General features: G+C 46.2%; 2 protein-coding genes across 2 annotated transcripts; one reads left to right on the forward strand and one right to left on the reverse strand.

The window, feature by feature from the left end:
* Positions 1-3,561: 3,561 nt before the first annotated feature.
* LOC144103281 (kelch domain-containing protein 3-like) lies at positions 3,562-9,421 on the forward strand. Its single transcript, XM_077636043.1, has 2 exons — positions 3,562-4,572; positions 9,347-9,421. Exons 1-2 carry the CDS (start codon positions 3,562-3,564, stop codon positions 9,419-9,421), a joined length of 1,086 nt encoding a protein of 361 aa, XP_077492169.1.
* Positions 9,422-14,515: 5,094 nt separating this feature from the next.
* On the reverse strand, positions 14,516-15,770 carry LOC144105612 (uncharacterized). Its single transcript, XM_077638735.1, has 2 exons — positions 15,618-15,770; positions 14,516-15,412 (listed from the first exon to the last, which is right to left on the reverse strand). The coding sequence occupies exons 1-2, from the start codon at positions 15,768-15,770 to the stop codon at positions 14,516-14,518; spliced, it is 1,050 nt and encodes a 349-aa protein (XP_077494861.1).
* Positions 15,771-22,035: the final 6,265 nt, after the last annotated feature.

Below are 22,035 nucleotides of genomic sequence, written 5' to 3' on the forward strand. Positions count from 1 at the left end.
CACCAGCACCGGATAGTATCTAAGTCACTCTGAAGTTGGAACATATCAGTGGGACTTTCCACAACATCGTATACAACACAATCGTCCGCATATAGCCATACTTTGCAAGTAAGGTCCAAATCAATATCATTATTATATATATAGAAAAGAAGAAGTCCAAGAACAGGCCCCTGCGGTACACATGAGCAGACATTTACATAATCAGAATGGCAACCATTATCAACTACACGATGCTTGCAGGCCAGAAGATACGAATGAAGCCAGTTGACGGTGGGGTGAAGACCAAGACAATATAGCTTATGTAATTATAAGACATGAGGGACAGAATCAAAGGCTTTCTTAAAATCTGTGTTTGGCAGCCATGGTCAAAAGAAAACAAATTTTTAGTGAATTCGACCAACTGAGATGTACAAAAATAAGCTAACCTAAAGCCATCCTGGACTGCTGTAACATATAAATGAGAGTCAAGGTGTTTTATGACTGTGCTATATATTATATGTTCAACATTTTACAACACACACTGGTCAGAGAAATCGGTCGATAAATAAGAATAGAAAATTTTGAACTGCTTTTATTACATTTGCATGTTTCCACTCATTGGGTAAACATTCCGAGCTCAGAGATGATTGAAACAGGGTGACAAAGTAATGAACAATTTCATTCGCGCATGGTATTAAAACAAAAGTAGGTATGCCATCAGGACTACAAGCAGAAGAGTTCTTGATATCGCAAAGTAGTTTTAAGGCACGTTGGTGAGTAAAAACCACTCAGACATGGTTTCCGTAACGGATTCAAGAGTTTGTGGAATTTCTCCAAGGCATGTTGGCGCGAAAGCAGACTGATAATGTGCATAAAAACACCACGACTTAACACAATAATTAGCAACAAGGTTCCCGTCGACGTCTATATCTGGACTTCTGACAGGTTCACGTCCGTTGTGTTTCAAAAAACATCTTTAATTCCTTGGGGTTAATGCACAGTTTGGGTTCCCGAAACGAATCTATCGATGAGAACTTTAATTTCAGTTTTAGTGTACCGAGAAGAGCACAAATGGACTGCAATACAGCGGAGCAGCGTTTTTTTTTTTGTACGATTGCAGGAGACGATGATTTTTATTGATAAGCTGTCTGGTTTCTCCTGTGACCCACAGTTTGTCGCAGCGCCGATTCACCGAGAGAAGTTTAGATGGGATGTATTGATCAATTAGGCTGACCAGCTTATTCTTGAATAGCTCCCAAAAGGGACTGCAGTCTAAACTGTGGCTAAGATTAATAAATTTGGGTGAAAAAAGCTTTATGTTCGTTATTCATTGATGCATAGTCGCCCTTATTGAAAAAACCCTTGGAGGGCGACGTTTTGAAACTAAATAAGGAAAATTACGTACATTTGCAACAACGCAACTGTGATTGCTAATTCCTGAATGGTCACGGTGTCACGCACTACAGTCGGCCGTTTACAGAGCGGATAGTGTAATTGATGAGTAAGGAATTAGTTTTACCGTGTCATCCTTCACAACATGCCACAACACGGCGTCAAAAGCGTACGCAGACCGTAACTACCATTTTGGCCTCTTATCTAGAGCACCATTTGGCGCCAGTATTTGGAATACTCGTTTTGAGACTCGTTAATTCTTCCCTGCCGCAGTTCCTGCCAAAAGAGTGTTGTCTAGTTATCATATCATTCCCGACAGCCCTTTCAGTATGTTATCCATAATGAGTTGAAAAAATCCAGGTGCTGAGGCGACACCAATGGATTGAGTGCTTATAGCCAGAATTTGTCAGAACAACTAGCACAAAATCTAACCCTTCTAAATTATAGCCAAATCCTTTACACGTGTGCATCGTTAGCTGCCTCATAAAGTCGTCAGAAATGTCCACCTGTTCGATAGCCCTGTTTAGATCCACCTGCAAAAAGTACCACCCTAAGAACATTTACGGCTATACCTCAAATGTTGGTGTTGTGTATGTGGCAAACGGTAATTAAAATGTGAGTTTCCCGGCATTCCCCTAATTTTTTTTGCTGTCACGGTGGAGCGAACAGATTGTATCTTCCTCACGATGTGAAGGCAACAAAAAGTGATCCTTAAGAGTGTTGCACTGAAGCACATGAAAAATTAAAAGAAAAATTGGGTGGGGTATAACATGGTATCGCCCGCAGTATGACTTGCAACGCTCCGGACCGTGCCACAGAGCGCTAGGAGGTGATCATACAGCGAAGCATGTGACGTTCGCGAAGAAAAAAAGGCGAGCTTTTGGCGATTCCAGAGATGCGTGTCGCGCCTGAGCTGTGGCATTGTAAGAGCGCATATCGGCGCGCCTGGTATCGCTTCAATGAACACTCCACTTGGCGAGTGAGGAGGAGGATTGCAGAGAGCTCAGGGGTGACGCGCATCTCGGGAGTGGAAAAACCCTAGCCTTTAGCCTCGCTGTATCGTTGTGAGTTAAGGCGCCAGGGCCTTGCGGTGGCGCGTTGCAAGTCGCACTGCGCGCAATACGAAAGGCATGATGTTGGGACAGTTGATTCACAGGATCAACAAATATAAAACTGACGCCATTTGGAAGTTCTGCGTTTCGTGTATCCGTCTTTGTGTCTCCTCCCGTCCCGTCTTCGCACAGTTTTATATGTAATAACGCAGTTAAAGTGAGCGTACGTGCTAAAGCAGACATTCACACATAAACGGAAGGGGGCCCTTAAGCTCCGCCCGAAGTGTGTGACATGATATCCCTAGTGGGTGAATGCCTGTATATGAACTTTTCGTTATTCCCTACTTAGCTTTCATAGATGTTGGCTACTCCTCATTCCCCTACCAACAGAGTGGCGCAGCAATTAAGAGATGCGCCAATGCACTGGCAGGTGGCTGTTTTTATCACAGCCACCGTTAGGGATTGTGCCGTCGCTCTTTTCCAGCAACCTATCACGAAGCTGCCGGGTCGCTCCTAACTTACCAGAGATTACCTGAGTAAACTCAGGTAGTTAATACCCGACGAAGCTCGGGTAGTAACTCGATTTGCTAGGTGACGGCACAAGATCGTACGTACGGTGAACGGATGAGGTCAGCCTTGGTCAGTGTTGGTGATCCTATAAGCGCTTTCGCACTAAAATAGTTCTTTTCTGAAAACATCAGCCGCAGAATAGCGCTTGTATGTCGTCCGCATACCTTTGGAACGCATAGTAGTTTTTTCTCTTTAGTCCCATTCTGTGGGAGTCGCTAAGGACGAACACATCAACAAAATGCTTAACTGGTAAGCTTTATTGACGCGGCTTGCGACGTCAAGAAAGTACTACATCGCTAAGAAACACTCGACAAAATAGCTGTCGTGCCTTTCCGACTGCTCTTACGTATTTTGTGACGTTATTTTTGCGCTCTTTTCTTCTCGAAACTAAAACAGTACCCTTTCTTGTTCGGAAATTCATGCACTTCCGTAAGACCAAATCACGGCGTCAAAACGTGCCCTGGAAAATGATTATCATATCACTCCTTCAGAAAAATGACACGTGACACCACTAGCATCGCTGCTACGATCAAGCATCATTTGCGGGACTGCTCGCTGCCTCCCCAAGATGTGGACGGCGCGGCTGAGCGACGTTCCAGATCGCGTCAACCGTAGTGCTGTATCGATCAACGGCAAGGTCTACTCGTTCGACTGTCACGACGCGGACGGGACTCGCACCTTAAGGAACCTCGTCTATGTATTGATCTTCGACCCCGCAACGTCCCGGTGGACTACTGAGCATACGCAGTCGCTGCCCGATGGTCGACCGAATAACATTTTTCTTCGCGCCGTCGCAGTCTACGGCCATTGTGCGTACCTTTGGGGCGTCCCGCACGGCTGCCTGTCGCAAAGCGTCCTTTATCGTTTCGACACCTACACCATGGCATGGAGCCAGCCTGCAGTGTCCGGCGAGGGGCCAACACCTCGTGACGGCACATCGGCTTGTGTGGTGGGTGACCGGATGTACATCTTTGATGACCTGCACTATTCGCAAGATGTCCGGGTGCTTGACCTGAACACCTTGGAGTGGCATCGCATCCCCACGAGTGGAGAAGGCCCGGCTCGGAGATTCTTCCACACCGCCTCTGCCATCGGGACCCGCATGTATGTTTGGGGAGGCAGCTTAGCAGAGCCTTTTCACGCCGATCACTTTCAATACATGAAATCTATATTCTACCTGGAAACAACCACCTCGACATGGGTGTGCCCACAGATGCGAGGCGTTCCCCCCGCGGGTCGGGAAGGGCATTCATCCTTTGTGTACAATGGAGATCTGTACATTTTTGGAGGGTACAGCCCACTGCTGGATACTTTCTATGCAGACATTCACAAGTACGACCCCGAGATTTCATGCTGGACTGAATTGAAGCCAAGTGGCTCAGGCCCATCAGCCAGGTGGTCCCACAGCTGCACTATTACTGGTGAAAGAGTGTTTGTCTTCGGCGGCGTTGGCCCGGTAGCGGCCCTAATGGAAGAAGCCATTCAGGAGGAAGTGGCTTTGACCGATTTCCACGTGTTGCACTTAGCACCGACACTAGAGAACTTGTGCCTGCTTGCGGTCATTGATGCAAGACTGGATGTAAGCAGCGTACCCCACTTTATGAATGCGATAAATGCTATTTTGTGCCCCTAATAGTGGTCAGTTGGCAGATTCTGAACATCAAGCAAAAGGAGCGCCTTCAGCTAAGCTAGATGGCTGGTGCGCCTATAATTACGTGTCCGGCATTGTTCCTTAACTTGAGAGAAAACGTTTTATTTTATTGCGGAACGTGTCTGCTCACCCTGAATTTTTGCACACACAACATAGCCAAAGCCGCCACGATGTCTGTTTGTTTTGGTGCTCGGTTGCTGTCCCGAAAGAAGCGGGTTTGATCCCGGCAGCGGTGGTTATATTTCGATGACGGCGAAACACCACAGGCCCGAGTACTGTGCGATGTGAGTGCATGTTAAGGAACCCCAGGTAGATGAAATTTTCCGGAGTAATCCACGACGACGTCTTTCACAGCGTGAGTCAATTTTTGACCTTGAACGCGTTAGCGAAACCAAAAGACATAGTTGAAGTTTATTTTGATTCATGTTGCACTTACTACTTTATATGACAACAACGAATACTAGTTTGCCGAAGTAACATTTATGCACCCATCTCAATTCCACTCCATAATGATGGTTTCTGCTGGCGATTCAGCATAACCTTGCTTTGGTTTCAGCCTCGTGCTTAACAGATCACCTACTAGAACCCTTTTCACGGGAGACTGCAGAGCGACTTTCTCGAGTTGAATGTAGGCATGTGTTTAGGGGGGGGGGGGGGCACACGAATTCTTCTACATCTGCAGTGCAGCAGGAAGCCGCAGAGTTGTAACCTGTTTCCTCATGGCTGCCGCGGGTTTATCAGGTTTTTATTAAGCGCTAACTTTCTTGTCGATAGTATATTGTCTTGCAAAGCGACAAAAAAGGCTAGTTGGTATTCCATTGCTCTGTTGCTTGAATGCACCAAGTGGGGACAAGGAAGAAGCGAGAAAGCTTACGGAAGAGGGCTTTCCGGCACGCATCATCAGAGCAGTAGCGGATGACTGCCTGAAAGTTTTAAACGGAAAGATCCGCCGGCGTGAAGCAGCGCTCAGGAACTAGAAAGGCCAGTTGTCATGCTATATGTTCTTAAGGTTTCACACAGCTTTTCAAAAACTGCTGAGGGGCACTCCGTTGAGCTGGCCTTCTCTGCTCCAAGAAAATTGAATTGCATGCGTGTGAAAGTAAATCGAATCGAAACGCAAGGCCGTCGCTGTTCTTGTGGACGACAGCATAAAGACCAATTGAGCGTTGTCAAACGTAAGTTATACACGGCATTCCTTCGCCTTGCGGCGCCAGTTGTTACGCTCAAACTGGCCGCTGCCTGAGTATTAGATTCCAGGGCCATCTAGTATACCTCGCAAACATCAGCGCGTCTCCTACGCTTGCAGATGACTGCACAAGTTGCGAATCTTGCCAGATAATACAACCCGATTCAGCAAAAACTCGTGTACTGGCCACGTGCGAAATAGGCTGGGCAGGGAGATCAAAGAGGCTTTTTTCATCGCCAAGAGACGCGTACGTTGTGTCAGCGCCCTTTCATTTGGCCATTACCAAGTGAAATGGCTTTGTTTGGCAAACAGCTGACACAATTGTTAAAACAAAAAAGTGCTATGCATACTTAGTGATGGCTCTCATTTTGCTTGGTATGCCCATTTTGGCAAACAAAATTTCAGTACTTAGTTGCATCACGTCCAATCGTTGTCTCGTATCGTCGTTGTCAACCCTCCCTGCGTTCAAGCAAGAGTATAGACTGTCGGCTTTTATCTACAGTTTCTGAATAACATTCCTTGATAAACTGACAGCTATCTATATCTTAAATTTGCCGGGCAGCACTCTTGATAGCTTGTGTGCCAAACCTTACTTAAGTTAGGCGACAGCATACTAAGCACAACAAGAAATTTCATTTCAGATCTGGACGCCTTGTATATAAGGATATGGCAGTCGCAGTGAGGCACTGCATATATCTGTTACATGCACGACGAACCATCTCAAGAGCCCGATAAAATTCGGCTGTGCACTTTACAATCAACGTTACGTCTTTTGTTTACGCGCCTATGTATTTGTACTTTGTGCGAGTAAATTCAGCCATATTCTTCCAGTTTACATGGCTTTAGCCTGTCTATGGTGCGCCACACCTTTTGCGCCTGTTTTCAAGTTAGTATAGAAAATGGTCCCCTTATTTAATAGCAAATGGATCATCACTGTGAAGTTGATTTGGAATCTCGGAGAGTAAATATTCCTTGTTACACTTTGTGAAATTTGCTCACTGACGTGAAAGCTCGCAAAAAGGTGCCTTGCTTCCAGAGCACATTACGATGAAACAATAAGGAAAAACATCTTCTGCTCTTGAAAATTTCAGATGAGCCTTCCAATGCGGGCATCTCGGTCTGCCGTGGCAAAATCATTGGAAACACGTGAAAGCAGAGAAGTTCTCGAGATTGTAATAGCATCTGGATTGTGTTCGACAACGAATACTTCCAAGTTAACTGCTTTCTTGATGTAAACGCACAACACGACTAGGACAGGACGAAAGTTGCCATCATCAACGCACTCAAAACAAGTGAAACAAAGCATCGTGACAGCCGCCTTTTAAAATGCCGTAACTAGATCTTGCCGCTATGAAATGGATGCTATCTTCAAAAACATATCATGAGACTGGAAAATACCAGGTTTCCAAATCGCATCATGCAAGCATTCGTGAAGAATATGCGTGGCAATTCCCAGCCAAAAAGAGCGGGTAATTGCCGACGTGATGTGCACAGTCTTATTTTCTCGGTAATACCAAGCGTAATTGAGGAGTCTCACAGCATGAAATGAATAGCAGCTGGAGCGGGAGTGCGAGTGGTATCCGCTACTCCAAACAAATTGGTGCGTCTCTGCAAGAGCGTCAGATGAGAAGGACCGCCACCTGCACAATGCGAAAAGAGCCACAAATTCTATTATGTACACTGCCGAAAGATGTTTTGTACAGAAACGAGGTATCCTGTGGGCTAAGCTCTGTCCGCAAAACAGGAAGATGTCTGAACGGCCGCCTGAGGGAACACGAGCGTTGCTTGAAGCCACCTCCCAAAACCAATCTGATCATGCCTTCGTTGTCGTGAGAAAACTGCACCCCTTCTTCCTGACAAAAGAGGGTGTACTAGCATAAGGATCAGCGCCCGCGGGAAGTTGTTGAAGCGTTTATTGTTTTTTGGAGCCAGACAATGAGTCAGAAAAGCTTCTGTTCACATGAAAACCAATTAGACCACCTCAGCAACTAATACGACACAGTTCTGGTTTTTCCTATATTTTTGGCAGATTTTTCTTTCTTTTTATTATCGAATGTTTTTTTCCTACGGCGTCAATGTTTAATGCATTGCCGCGTGTTGGACTGTGTTCGTTTTATCTTCAGTCATGAATGAGCGCTGCTTCTGTCCACCTTTTTCGTCCTGTCCCAGTCGAGCTGTACTTTACGTGATGAACAGGCACCGATAAGCTCAAGAAAATGCCCTTCTGCTTTCATGACATCTCTGCGTGCATTCCTGCTCCTAACACCAATGCATTCAACCACGGAAGCTGCATCGCCCTATGTTGTGCTATCTTTTTGTTATGGCTAATTTTTCATTTTAGTGTCATATACAGAAGTTTTTTCGCTCACTTCTATCCTGTAATACAACTCGAAACAATTTCTTTATTCTCTCGATTTGGCTAGTAGTTGTCGAGTAACATTTTCTCTGTGGTCCTCACCTTAAACGAAAAGCCTTTTCTGACCGAAAGCAAGACACTTTTTAGCTTTGGCCACAGTTTGCTTTCATCGCTCTAAAGTTGAGTAACTTGAAGATTACAGACAAAGCATTATTTCTTTTCGCGAAGTGTATGAAATGTATTCTTTGTACACCTGTGATGATATCAATTGTCACATTAATTACATTGCACATAGCATTCTTTTCTAGGCTTTTAACCGTGTCACCCCCTTTCTTTTTCAGGCAATGAGTATTTAGCTTCCATCGCCTACTTGAATTCTGAAAGTCGTCGACATGGCGTACATGCTCACACAGCTGTTGAAGCAGTGCCTTTTTCCCTCAATGTTAGACGCCCTTTTGGCAACTTCTTTGAGTATATCAAGCTTCACCTGGGTAGCAGCCTGCGATTCATTGGTACCTTTCGTGTCATTCCCAAGGAGGTGACATCTTGGGCATACATTAGCATTCCAGCCGACGCATCTTGCGTGTCAAGGTCAGCATTGGTTTTCACACCCCCGCTAAGCATCAAGAGACGTTTAAAACACAGAAAAAAATTGTTTAGCACAGGACTCATTTGGCGTGGGAATGCGTAGCGTCAATTTCGACAAGTTATCACTGCGGTAACATTGACTGAAACGCTTGCGCACCTGGAGTAGAAAAAAAAAACGAAAGGGTTCCTGATCAGAGTGCTCGTAGAGCCGCCACCCTGCCGGATGGCTGGTGCTGCCGCGCTGCTGGCTTCAAAGGCGCATGACGCTGAGGATGGCGGAATGCCATCAAATTTCCAGTGTGATCCAGTAGAACTGGCGAAGTGTATCCGCGCAGATAATTCGCCTTGTTTTCCATAGCTGTCAGTAGTCTATTCTATTATTGGAAACGGGGTGATTACGATGATGCAATTGACTCCAGATAGACTGTCCACAATGGTCAGCTGGCAGGCAGGCATAGCCTGAGAATTGCCCGAATATGAATTGAAAGCATATTTCCATCCCTACGAGGGCACAAATTAAAACGAATTCCCTATTGAAAAATGCAACCTCTTGACTCTTGCCCTTCTAACAGACCTCCGCCCCCGATCCCTGCAACGTGGTTGCACCATCCCTAGTACTGCACCCAATGCAGCCCACACTGCTTTAATGACACCATGGCGTGCAAGACTTGTAGTGATCGCGGGAATGAATAAGATAAAACAAGTAGCCGTTACAACAGCGAAGCCTCTATGTCATGCAAAATTGGTGCCATAATGAGTTAGGAACCTACTTCTCTCCTAAGGTTTTCATTTGGCAGCTGCGAAAGCAAAAATGCCTGCAATTTTCAGATTACGTTTTCTCATATTACGAACAGCGCCTTCATTCGACCGCCCTAATTTGCTTGCTCGTATATAGTTACTGCTCCGTTTGACGTCGTCACGCATTGTTGTTCCGCTGCTAGGCGCCGTAGTCGCTGAGTATTTGGTAATAATGCACTCTCTGCTGACGCTTCAGGTAACCTTAGTCAACGATTGTTCCAGAATAACCGAGAAGCGCCTCAAATCATGCTCGGGAGTCCGATGCCGCCCGCAGAAAAACTCAGAATTCTCAGGTGCAGGCTTTTCAAGCATCAGTCTCCCGAGAAAGACTGTGGGATTCCCAAATGTATGCTACCATACAAGAGCTGGCCATTAGCAACGATGAAAACAGGAGTAACACTCTGTACTAACTGTGGAGGCCTCAACGGCGCCATGAGGCAATAGAAGAACATAGTGAAAGTAGCACGACGGAGAGATCTGCCGCAGTAGAAAGCTACGGGTAAATTTCGCCAATCTGAGGTTACTTAATGTGCACTGACATCGCACGATACAGAGAGGTCTAGCAAGTCAGCTCTATAAAAATTCTGCCGCCAGGGCTTGGCTTGAACCTGAGTTCTATAGCAAGGTAGCCATACCCCTCAACGACACAAGGTCGCTGCGGTTGCGGAGTGGGTATGGTGCTCGGCTGCTGACCGGAAAGACGTGGGTTCGATCCCGGGCGTGGCTGTCGCATTTTGACGGAGACGAAATGCTAGAGTTTAGTGTATTGTGCGATCCCAGTGCACATTAAATAACCTCGTGCGGTAAAATTTCATCGCCCCGGGGCGATGAACCACGATGAATAACTCTGGGGCGAAAACCTCATAAAATTCACGGAAGTACTTATGTCACCTTACGTGCTTCAAGGCGAAAGCCTTCGTGTCGATCTGTTGAGCACTCTAGCTCAACACGATCGCCTCACACTTCTCGAATTAGTTTCGGTTTTAAGTTACGACACATGCACCTTCGTCATATCCAATGTGTCGGCTACATACGGTTTCAAGTTACAACGTATGACTTCTAAAACACCCTAGATCCGTCGGTCTAGGTGGCCGAGTGGTTAAGAGGATGGTCTGCTAATTCGCTGGGCTCTGCCCGCGTGGGTTGGATGCCTATCCTCGTCGAACTTTTTTGTTTCATGTTATTTGATTAGCAGGCGGAGCGGACACTTTATGAGGACGCAAAATTCTTGTCTACAACGTTGAGCCTATAAAGTCTATCGGCCTAAAACGAACCTAAAGCGCAGCCACTCAGCTATTGCGTCGGGAACATATTTCGGTATCTACACGAGCCATCGCACGTTTATTGTGAATGCCTGTCTATGATGCTTCTGGCCCACTTGTCGTTTTTGTGAAGTTTCTCTTCAAAAGATTGCTACTATTATACAAAAATTACACTACACAAGCCAGGTGACGATAAATAAAAAGGTTAGCTAACGGAAGAAACATACTACAGCCTTCGCAGTTCAAATAATAAGCATTTTCAGGACGTACCTAAAGGTCGTGTACCTCAAAATTATAAAATCCGAGATGTGAGACAGGTACTTGGCCATTTTGTTTCCTCAACAACTACTTCTATATACAGCCATTAGAAATTTCCCCAGTGATGCGTTCATGTGATGATATCGCTCATAAGCGCCACATAAAGGAAGGTGTGAGGAGAGACCGCATACAGGAATATATGTATGTGAGCATTGCACATACAACGGGCAACTGAATCACCCGCAAACAACAACGATACCAGTCCAAACACGAGCTGCACGAGTTGATTATCGGCAGGCACGAAGGGGCAGAACAACTTGCTAAATGAACTCGTTATGAATTCGGCTCCTCCTCAATAAACAAATCTATATCTCTCTTTCTGACACTGTAGCAACGAAACACACGCTACTTTTCGGTGCTGTCGCTCCTTTTGTCTAGTAGTATTATGATGACTGCGCTCCGAAGACAAGCCGGACCTTTTGCAGGAATGAGCGCGGGGTTCTTGGGAGTACAGAATTAGCACACAAGGGTCCGGTGGGAGGCGTACCGTGCTGCGGCACATGTTCATTCTGCATTCTTCATAGCAGGCGTTTCTCCCTCTCACTGGATTACACTGGCATGGATGCTAGTCGATGCCTCCTACGCACCGCTCTCGAACAAACGCTATGAGGCGCAGACCGGTACAATCGCAGTCTTATATCGTGTTTGAGCCGAAAGAAGGGGGCGCTGGTGAACACTCTCAACGTTCGCTTACACGCAATAAACAAATACCTGCGAAAGTGGCAGACTGGACAGACGTCGCCGTAGCTCCGTACGTAGAGCACCGGACGCGATATTCGGAGGTCGTGGGTTTGGAACCCATCGGCGGCATCGTTGTTTTTGCTGCTCCTTCGTAAGCAGTTTACACACACTTACACACAGTTACAATACCAATCTGCATATTAAAGTAGGCCCTGTTGCACAGTACGAGTTTCAGATGAATGAAAGGAAGGAAGGAAAACATAGCACATTTCAATGCCAAGAGGTAGAAAACGAAAACCATACTCGCATCTTAACTGTTGGTTAGAAGAAAATATTATTTCATCCGTTTTTCAGAGTAGCTGGCCGCCCTTCAATGGCATAAAACACAACATATTACTTTGTAGGGTCGAAGACATGCAAAGAAACTACAGTACAATAACCACACTTGTGACTAAACTGTGGACTAGGTTATAATAAATAAACGATACAAATAACCACTTATTTCACTGCTGCAGGTACAGGAATGCACACGGAATCCACTGCACAAACTGCATTGCATAATAATATAGACACTAATACAATAATACATAATAGACCCTGCAACAATAGTACAATAACAGACACTGCACAAGAAGCGCACATACAGACAAAAGGTGTGACAAATAAGTCATTCACCTACCACAGCAGGCACTGTCTAAGGTTCAGCTGACTAAAAAAACAACAACATTGCACGTAATTGCCAAAATGCTTTAAAATTTCAGATTAAAAAAAAAGAACTCATTTAAACTCTGGGCTAAGAAGCATGCATGACGCAAACAAAAGAAGGCTCATTACACTACAACAGGCAGAAGTTCGCCAAAGAAATCAAATGAAGAAACTGCAATAAAATACCTGCAGTGCAATTTAGAGTAATTAAATGTGCGGTGTACAAGTTATGGAAATTACTTTTCAAGAAAGATTTGGGCTTTTCTGTTTTTTGCCTTCTGTTCCTTTATAGTATGAAGCTGAACATTCCTTTGTTTGCATTAGTTGTTAAGCATTATGTTTGCTTCACAGTTTGCAACAAGTGTGACAAGGAGCTCGTAGGCACGCCCATTTTCACATGCATCTATGTCCTCAAGCCTTGGTAGAGAGTTGAGAGCCAAATGCCGAACGACATTCCTTTGGTTGGGCCCATGGAGAAATTATGTGCAGGCACTTTGTGTCACAAGCTTTGTAACTACAACCTCCGTGTACATGGCTATTGTAATCACAAGGGCAGAGGGAAACTTGAGTCCACCTCGGTCCAGTTGTGCGATTAAGGAATGGGCGTCTTCTTCCATTTCCGTCTCACTTCCGGTAACAACCAAGTGTCCTCGGCAACTTTCACTCTTTAAAACTTTCATTGTAGCTTGCGCACAATACCCGCCAACATAACCAATAACTGGCATTCGTTCTCTGAGTGCATCAAGGTCAGCGTCTACAACTTGAACACTAAAGAAGGTTCGTACATCTCTGACACTGATTGTCTCTTCGATGTTTCGGAAGTCAGCAGTGCACATCTTTGGCAGGGCATTTTGAAGGCGAATCGCGCCCTCTGTCTTACAAAGCTGTCGAACAGATATGTGGTGCTGCCCGCCAGCCATTTCATGTTACTGTCCAAAACGACTCTCTAGAGGATCCGTTTGAACTTTCCCTAGTAGGACGTAATTAAAATGAAGTTCACTTATGCAGTACTTTTCCAATGCCAGTAAGGATTGAGCAGATAGCCTTAGGGCACTCAATGTGTCCTGGGTAAGGACCCCAATGTCATGCCCATAAAATTCCCAGACATCATGCCAGGTAATGAAACCATTCAGAAAGCAAGACATGGGCTCTTCGCAAACAGTACGATGATGTAAGCCTTTATTTGGCCTTTTTACGTTGAATATACTCCACCAGCGAAGAATGATTTTGAAGAAATCTGCTGTTGCTGCCGCATGTTGAAAATAAGCTTCACCACTGCGAGCTGCCAGGGCTGTGGCTACGTGCGGATTAAAACCTGCAGTACCACCTTCAAATTTGCCGTTCCAAGTTGCTCGGATTAAGCGCCTTGGATGTCAAGCCTTACCCAGATTTTATCAGTAGAGATGACTCCTCTTTATGTAAATCTCTCAAATTCTTAAATGAGGCAGTGATTTTGCATTCAGGACGAATATCATTGTTTGAAAGCTCAAAGCGTGGGTAGAAAAAGCAAGTCCCCGCATTTTTCTGATTCAGCCAATTGTTTGTGATACACTGCAAAAGATGTACAGCATCTACCACATAAAATAATGGCCGATCTGGATCTGCCGGCTGTGTATAAACAGGACGAAGCATTGGCTTTGGCAGAAACATCTTCATTACCTTCCTGTTTGGAGCGTTATTGTCACAAACAATGGCTATGATCCTGTACCCAATCTCTTTTAAGCGTATGATCACCTTCTTCATTATGGCATGATGTTGGTCGCCCTGTATGGTTTTTACCGGAAAAATGTGTGCTACCTCGTTGAACGAGCTCAGCAGAATTTGTATCATAAACACGTGTACAGATGTGGCCGCCTCGCTGGAATCCACTGCAGCACCACATATGCTTGCCCCCTTATAATCAAAGCAAGGTTTGATATGAATTTCGTCAAGCATCAACGTCACTGTCTTTTCAGGTGGCTGAAGATGTGTAAATCTCTAAGAAACGTACTGAAGAAAAGTTTCATCACAAGAATCAATTTCTGGGCACATTTGTACAGATGAGCACACTTTCCTAATAGTGCTTGGATGGGGCAACGCTACTGTACTGGTTTTTCTCAAATACTTGTAGGCGTGCGGCGATATTGTGTGGAAAATGCATGCAAACACCATTACCTGTGCGCAGTACTGAATACGCTCTGCAGAGAGCAGTGTTAGCTGTTCCCTTAAAAATTTCATAGCCCCTTTCTTGTTTTCATTAATGCTTGCTTCAAATTTGTCTAGCAGAGAATTTACTGGAAGCGACAGGTGGCGAGAACTGCAACGCTTGCCAGACTCGTCAGACAGCATGCACAGGTTGTTCAAAATTTCCAACAAGGAGCTTACTTTGCAAACCGAGTCTGGTACAACAGCGCTACCAAGATTCTTGATCGCGGATCCTTGGTAGCAGGCTGAGACTTGGAGGTTTTCGAACACTGTCAATGACGCCTTCAACCAAGGTTCACCATGGTTGGCGATGTTCAACAACACCGTACACTTTTCTTTATGGATCACAGTCCACTGCACTGACAATGAAGCCACTTGCAGGCGCGCCTTTAGTTCTTCGAGTGACGAAAATTGGTCTCTCTCCTGCTCCGCTTCATATGACGCCAGTGATCCTTTCACCGCACGGGCGAGTTCGGAAGCTTCTAGTCGGCTCCTCTTAGCATCAGGTGCTTCTCTCTTGCTGTTGTCTGGTGCTGAAAGGTACGAAGGGCAATTGGGAAATACGGTAGGCACCGATCCACGGCGCAACCGCGGTACTGACAATCGAACTGTTAGAACATTTCCTGTTCTTGGATCCGTGTACGATGTCGTCGTATCGATGCATGAAGCGTCGAAATGATCGGCGCAAACCTGCACAAACGTACAAACGTTTCGTAAACATCTCAGAATCCACGTATTAAAATAGCCTAATGCTAGCCTCTTTGTCTATAAGCGGGTTTGCAGCAAAAAACTGTGGCCACAATCAATCTATCTAGGCTTCAGAAGTACCACAATAAACGTGCTGATTAAGTAAAAGGAACCAGGAGCACATAAAAGTACCATAAACATTACTTGCCTTAGTGTACGAAGTGGGCACGAAGTCCTTCCTTGGAATGGCGCGTAACCAATTCTTGAAAGTGTCGTCGTCTTTTGGGAAAGAAAACACTTGTATCTTCCTGCCCGTATCGTAATTGCCGGTGCACCCCGGCACACAAAACTTGTTCGGCATATTAGTATACACTGCACATCGCGTACGGAAACAAAATTGTGGCAAAAAAACGAGAGAAGACAAACGCGACCACGCCGCTACAACCAACCGGCCCGCGCGGCGCAGGAAGCGTGAAAGAAAGAACAGCAGGGACTAAAATCATTTCGCTGGCGATGCGGCTTCTACAAGTGTCAGCCTGCCATATGTGACGTCAAAATTTTGGGCGCAGGCCTGAAAGGAGTTCAGGGTGTAATGCCCTACCCGCCGGAGCCTCCTCTTCTCTGTTCTTCGCCCCCCCCCGTGCCTCGCTCTCCCTCGCCCTTTTATAGCCTTGGCTTTAGTCCACGTAAGCCTTGTCGTCGTCTTCTCTTTCTTCTCTTCTCCACCAATCACCTCTTTTCACCTCACCGAATGCTTCTTCATCTTCTTTAGTCTTCGGTTAATCCACGTCATCCTTATCGCAACCTCTTCGTCTTCTTCGCCATCTCTCCTTCATAACTTTATTTTAGGCTCCCTATTATATGTGACAATGGCTCCCTCTCTCAAGAATTTTTGCATGAAAAACTGCTCACGTCATCCTCCTCTTCAAGCCATCCAGCCAACCGACTATCGTCGGTGGCGATTCTGGGCCCAGCACAAGACAAACTGCAGATGTCCAGCACTCACCAAACACACCACTAACAGAGCACACCAAACTGCAGTTTCGAAACATTAACTCACCACTGCCGTTGTCCGTACGGTGTCCTTAATAAACATGTTGCTGTCCACAACACACTCCCTTGTTTAATCACTTAACACCAACAACAGGAACACCAACAACAAGATAAATCTCAGAGATTTATTAGCACCGCAGCAACAAAATGCATCCCAGAGATACCTAGAGCTGTTCAGTTGGCTCTACTCATGAAGTCCGCTGCAACTTTATCTGTGCCTTTAGTATATTGCACCTGAAATGAGCATTCTTGCAAGGCTAAACTCCATCTCGTTACTTTACTATGATCCGTTTGAATTCTGAAATGTCTCCCATAATGATAAATGTGGAATTTCTTTACTGCCCACACCAGCGCCAAGCATTCCTTTTCAACAGTGTAGTTGTGTTCACTAGCCGGTAATCTCTTGCAAAAAGATCGGTTGTAGCATGCGATTTTCTTCTTGCAAGAGAACGGCTCCTAAAGCTCGGTCTGTTGCATCATTGCGAACCACAAACTCTATCCAGATTCGGAGCAAGCAGAACGGGCGGTTTTGTCATATGCCATTTTAGCATCACGAATGCATTTTCATGTTTAGCAGTCCAATTCAGCTTATTGCTTCACCCTTCTTAGTGAGTTCGATAAGCGGATCGGCTATGTGGGCATAATCGGAATAAAGTCCCTGTTGTATCCCGTTAAACCCAGGAACGACTGCACCTCTTTCTTGGTCGTCGGTGTCTGGGCCTGCTGTATTTTTCCAAGATGTCGTCTTTCGTCGCGAAGCGGTCCATGCCCAGCTTTTGTCCGAGAAAATAAATGGCTTCAACGCCCACCTCACATTCAACCTGACTCACTGAATTCTATCAAATAGTTTTTCGAGCGTAATTACCTGCTCTTCAAACGTATATGTTGCCACAAGGATGTAATCAATTTAGTTTTCTACATTTTGGAGCCCATCCAAAACCCTCCTCATGAGCTTTGTGAATATTGCAGATGCTGTCTTCAAACCAAAAGGCATGAATTTAAACTGAAATAAAACCGCCGAACACAAAAATGAAATCTTCTCTTCAGACGAATCTTCCATTGGTATTTGCCAATGCCCTTTAGCTAAGTCAAATTTAGAAAAAAAAACTTTTTTCTGAGCCACCTTAGCGAACACCACGTCAGCTCTTGGTATGTGTTCGGCATCGGGTACTATGATGTCATTTAGCCAACGAAAATCTACACACAGTCGGTTACTATCATCCGACGTTTTGGCAACCATCAGAGGCGCATTGTATGCTGAGCACGACCTCTCAATCGCACCAAGCTCCAACATATCCCACACCTAATTTTCAATTAATTCTTGAACTACTAGAGGTAGTCTGTATTGGTTCACGTTGATTGGTCTATCTGTAGAGAGATCTAGTTTGCAAAATATGACATCCATTTTGCACGGCACGTCTGAAAACACATCCTCTCTGGTTTGGAGTATGGCCGTTTTCTGCGATCTTCGGTCTCCATTCAAACTGGGGTTTATTAGCACCTTATCCCATCCTACAGTTTTCTTCCCACTGCACGTGGGCACCTCGGCAACATCATCTGTCTCCTCGGCTATTACCGAGCATGCTACTTAGAGGGCGCACAGTACGGGAACTCGTTCTTCCTTTTTCATCATGTTTGCATGAAAAACCTTCTTGGTGTTATTTATCAATAACTCAAGATATATTATTTTTCTTCTGCGTCACAAGGTAAGGGCTCCTCCTCTGCATCAGTAATGTATTATGATCCATGGGTAGCAGGATTAGAAACCTGCCGCCCGGATTCAAATTTCTCTGAGTGGCTTTCTTGTCATAGTATCCTGATAGCGTTCGCGCGCCCTTTCTAGGTCTTGATGTGCCAGCCTCCATGTTTCCTCCAACTTGTCCCGCAACTCAAGAACATGTGTGTATGTTGTCTTGAGGTCTGATGCAATCTCCTTATTAGCCCACAGCTCCTTGAGTATTGTAAGTGGACCTCTAACGGTTCTCTCATACAACATCTCTAAGGGCGAGAAAATAAGACTCGTTTGCGGCACATCGCGGTAAGCGAACAAAAGAGCTGGGAGATATCTATCCCGATCAGTATGTCTCTCGTGGCACATTTTCTTGATCATATTTTTGAAAGTGCCGTTGAACCGGTCTGCAAGCCCATTACACATGAGATGGTAAGGCGTTGTCAGAAACTGCCTTACTGACAAAAGGCGGTTAAACTCCTTCATTATTTCCCATGTGAAGTTCGAGCCCGGTCACTCAAAACTTCCCTTCGGAACCCATAACGCGAGAACAAATCCACAAGACCCTCCGTCACTTGGATACTGTCAGTAGCCTTCAATGGAATAGCGTCAGGATAACGAGTGGCCACTTCAAGCACAGTAAGAACATATCTATTGCGTCTGGCGGAAACTTGAGAGATAATCCCCACAATGTCAATAGCCACTCGCTGAAAAGGTAGGTCGATGGCTGGCAGAGGTACAGGACCAACTCTTCCCTTCGGAACGGTGTGCTGACACACGTCACATGAGCGAACAAAGCGGTTAACGTCACACTGGAAACCTGACAAGAACTCCTCGGTGATCCTAGACACCGTTTTTTAACACCCTGGTGTCCGGCCATAATGCCGTTATGTCCTAAGCGTAACACGGTCTCTCAAATATCTTTCGGTAACACCAGGTGCTGGACCCGCCTTCCTGAGCTAAATATGCATTCCCTGTAAAGAAGATCATTTACCAATTGATATTCGAATGCCGTACGACACCTCTTTCTTTTCACTTTTTCTCCGACTCTTTCGAAGCAGGCCTTCACGCTCGGGTCTTCTCTTTGCTTAATTGCGATTTCGCCCGGTGTTACGCTGAGACACATCGTAACGGGAGTAGAAAGTCGACGCTGCGTTGCTCGGGCTGTCGCTTGAGCTCTTGTCTCCACGACCGACAAGAAACTGACTGCCCAATCACCCGCCTGAGCTGTCGTGGGCGTTTCCTCCTTTGGGTGTTGTTCAACGTCGAGCATCATCCACTCGGGATCGGGGTCTTCGACACTTCTTGCACCCATAACGTTTCTAAAGTTGATCCCGTAGATGGGTTGCTCTACGCATTTTGCCACTACCTGTCCAGTATAATATGGCGTGGACATTAGAATCCTGGCTTCAGGAAAGTACCTTACTGAGCTATCCACAAGAGTGACTACCGACGCTTCCCCTCAGAGATCCTCGTCCTTTACCAGGCTTCTCCGAACCAAAACTGTGTTGGCCCCGCTGCCTCGATGCACCAATATAGGACGGTCCCCTATTTGCCGAAACCACCACCGGCATTGCTGCTTTCTACTTGGGTGTTCCACTCACCGCCTCATTTCCCAGCGGTGTTTGCTCTCCTGTTAGCTGTGCACATTCAGGAGGTGTGACAAATTCTGCCGGAGAATCGACAACGCATGCAGCTCGGTCCTGCGTTCTGCGTCGGCACACCACCTGTGTCTTTTGGGCAACGCTACTAGTCCGACAGTCAACTGCACGGTGTCCCACCTTGACGCAGAGAAAACACCTTACTTGCGCCTTAGATGCACCGCCATATGCTCTTGGTTTTGCCGTATCTGTCCATAGGACCGTTTGGTTTCCTGCTTTGCCTTACTCAAATTTTTCAGTCCTGGAGCCTCGAGGAATTGGTCTGCAGTGTCGGCGAACTCTTCCAATGAACACACCTTTCTTTCAGGAATAGTGCCAGCTTTGGGCTGCAAGATGCTAAAAATTGCTCTGTGAGCAGACTCTCACGCACCCCTTCAAAATTATTTTCTGTGTTTGACATATCAAGCCACCTATCGAAATAATTGGTCAGCCTGCTGGAAAACGGCTTAGTGGTTCCAGAATCCTCAGATTTCGCGGTGCGAAATCTCTCACGGAAACCCTCTGTCGTTAGCCTTAATCTGTGGAGGAGCGCCTTCTTGACTTTTTCGTAGTCCATGGAATCAGCAGCGGGCATCCTCCCAAACATATTCAGCGCCTCTCTAACTAAACACATGCTCAATGGCTTGGCCTATTTACTACACTTTCAGCCTTGCCCCAGAGCTATCCGCTCGAATCGTTGCAGATATGCATCCAAATAACCTCTCTTGTCATCAGAAGGAGCCATCAGCTTCCTTGGACAAACTCTAGTGGGTCTCGGAGATTCTGTGCCTGCTAAGGAACGCTGATCATTGTCAAAGAAACTCCTTCTCCCGTTCTATCCTTCTTTTCTCCAGTCCTTCGGCCGCGCGAGCTCTTCTAGCTTCTCGCTCTTCTGCCTCGCGAGTTCTTTTCTCTTCTCGCTCCTCCCCTCGCGAGCTCTTTTTAGCGTCGCGCTCTTCTGCCTCGCGATCATCTGCGCGTGCTGGCGCCCTTTCCTCTCTCTGCCTCTTTGCCGCCTCCTCGTAGGGACGCATCGCCTCTTCCTTGCTTAAGACTAACTTGAGTGCCAGTTCTAACGTTTTTGCCAAATCCATACTTTCTGCCGTCGAGAGATCAGAAAGATCCGCGACAAAGCAAAAATTAAAAGGAAATGAATCCTGGCACAGGCTCGCCACTTACCTTTGCCACGGATCTCCCCGGAGAACACTCGGACCGAAAGAATGGACTAGACGCCAGGTGTACCCACACAGACGCACATTTAATACGCCCTGGGTGACACACACTTGCACACAAAACTAACAAACTAACCCAAAACACAAAGACTATATATACTCAAGACCCGGGAACGCTGCTACGAGCGTCTACTACTAGCGTTCTACTGTTAGCGGTCGGCTTTCGTGCTCACGGTTGGTTCAGTGCGGCTGCGGCGTTGCATGGGTCCAGTAGCCAGTGTCGAGATGGCGTTCGACGTTCTGCGGCTGGCTTCGCTAGCGGCGTCGCTGACTGCATCGTACAAGCTCCCATTCCAAGCGCCCGTGGAGGTGATGCCGTGTTGTAGGCGTTGGGAGCACTACCCATATGGGTGGCAACAGCGCTGGAAACCCCCCTGGCCGTAGCAGGTGGTAGCGTCCTCAGTTCCCTGGAACTGGCTCCGTAGGACATGAGCTCACCGGGACAGTAGCCGGCGTCGCTCTCTTCCAGCCTAAGCCTCCCTGATCCGCCGGAGCCTCCGCTTCTCTCTTCTCCCCCTCCCCCCTGCCTCGCTCTTCCTCGCCCTTTTTTAGCCTTGGCGTTAGTCCACGTAAGCTTTGTCGTCGTCTTCTCCTTCTCTTCTCCACCAATGATCTCGCTCCACCTCACCGAATGCTACTTTTTCATCTTCTTTAGTCTTCGGTTAATCCACCCCATCCTTGCGGCCAATCTTCTTCACGCCTCTTTCTTTCATAATTTTATTTTAGACTCCCTAATATATGTGACAAAATCTACTGAAGAGTTCGAGCTTTCGAGGGCTGCCAGCGTTACTTCTATGCCGTCTGCGTTCGGGTGTTTGTATACAGGGAGCAATCCTCCATTTTCGCTAGAAGGCCTCCTGTGCAGATGGTCGAGTTGGAAATCTCCCGAAGGAAATGGCTTGTGTCTTTGATGTAAGAAGAACTGGGAGGGATGTCTTTGATGAGCGAATTAACAAAATTAGTTATGTTTTT

The sequence above is a fragment of the Amblyomma americanum genome, chromosome 9 (genome assembly GCF_052857255.1).
Source record: "Amblyomma americanum isolate KBUSLIRL-KWMA chromosome 9, ASM5285725v1, whole genome shotgun sequence".
In the NCBI taxonomy this organism is placed as follows: Eukaryota; Metazoa; Arthropoda; class Arachnida; order Ixodida; family Ixodidae; genus Amblyomma; species Amblyomma americanum.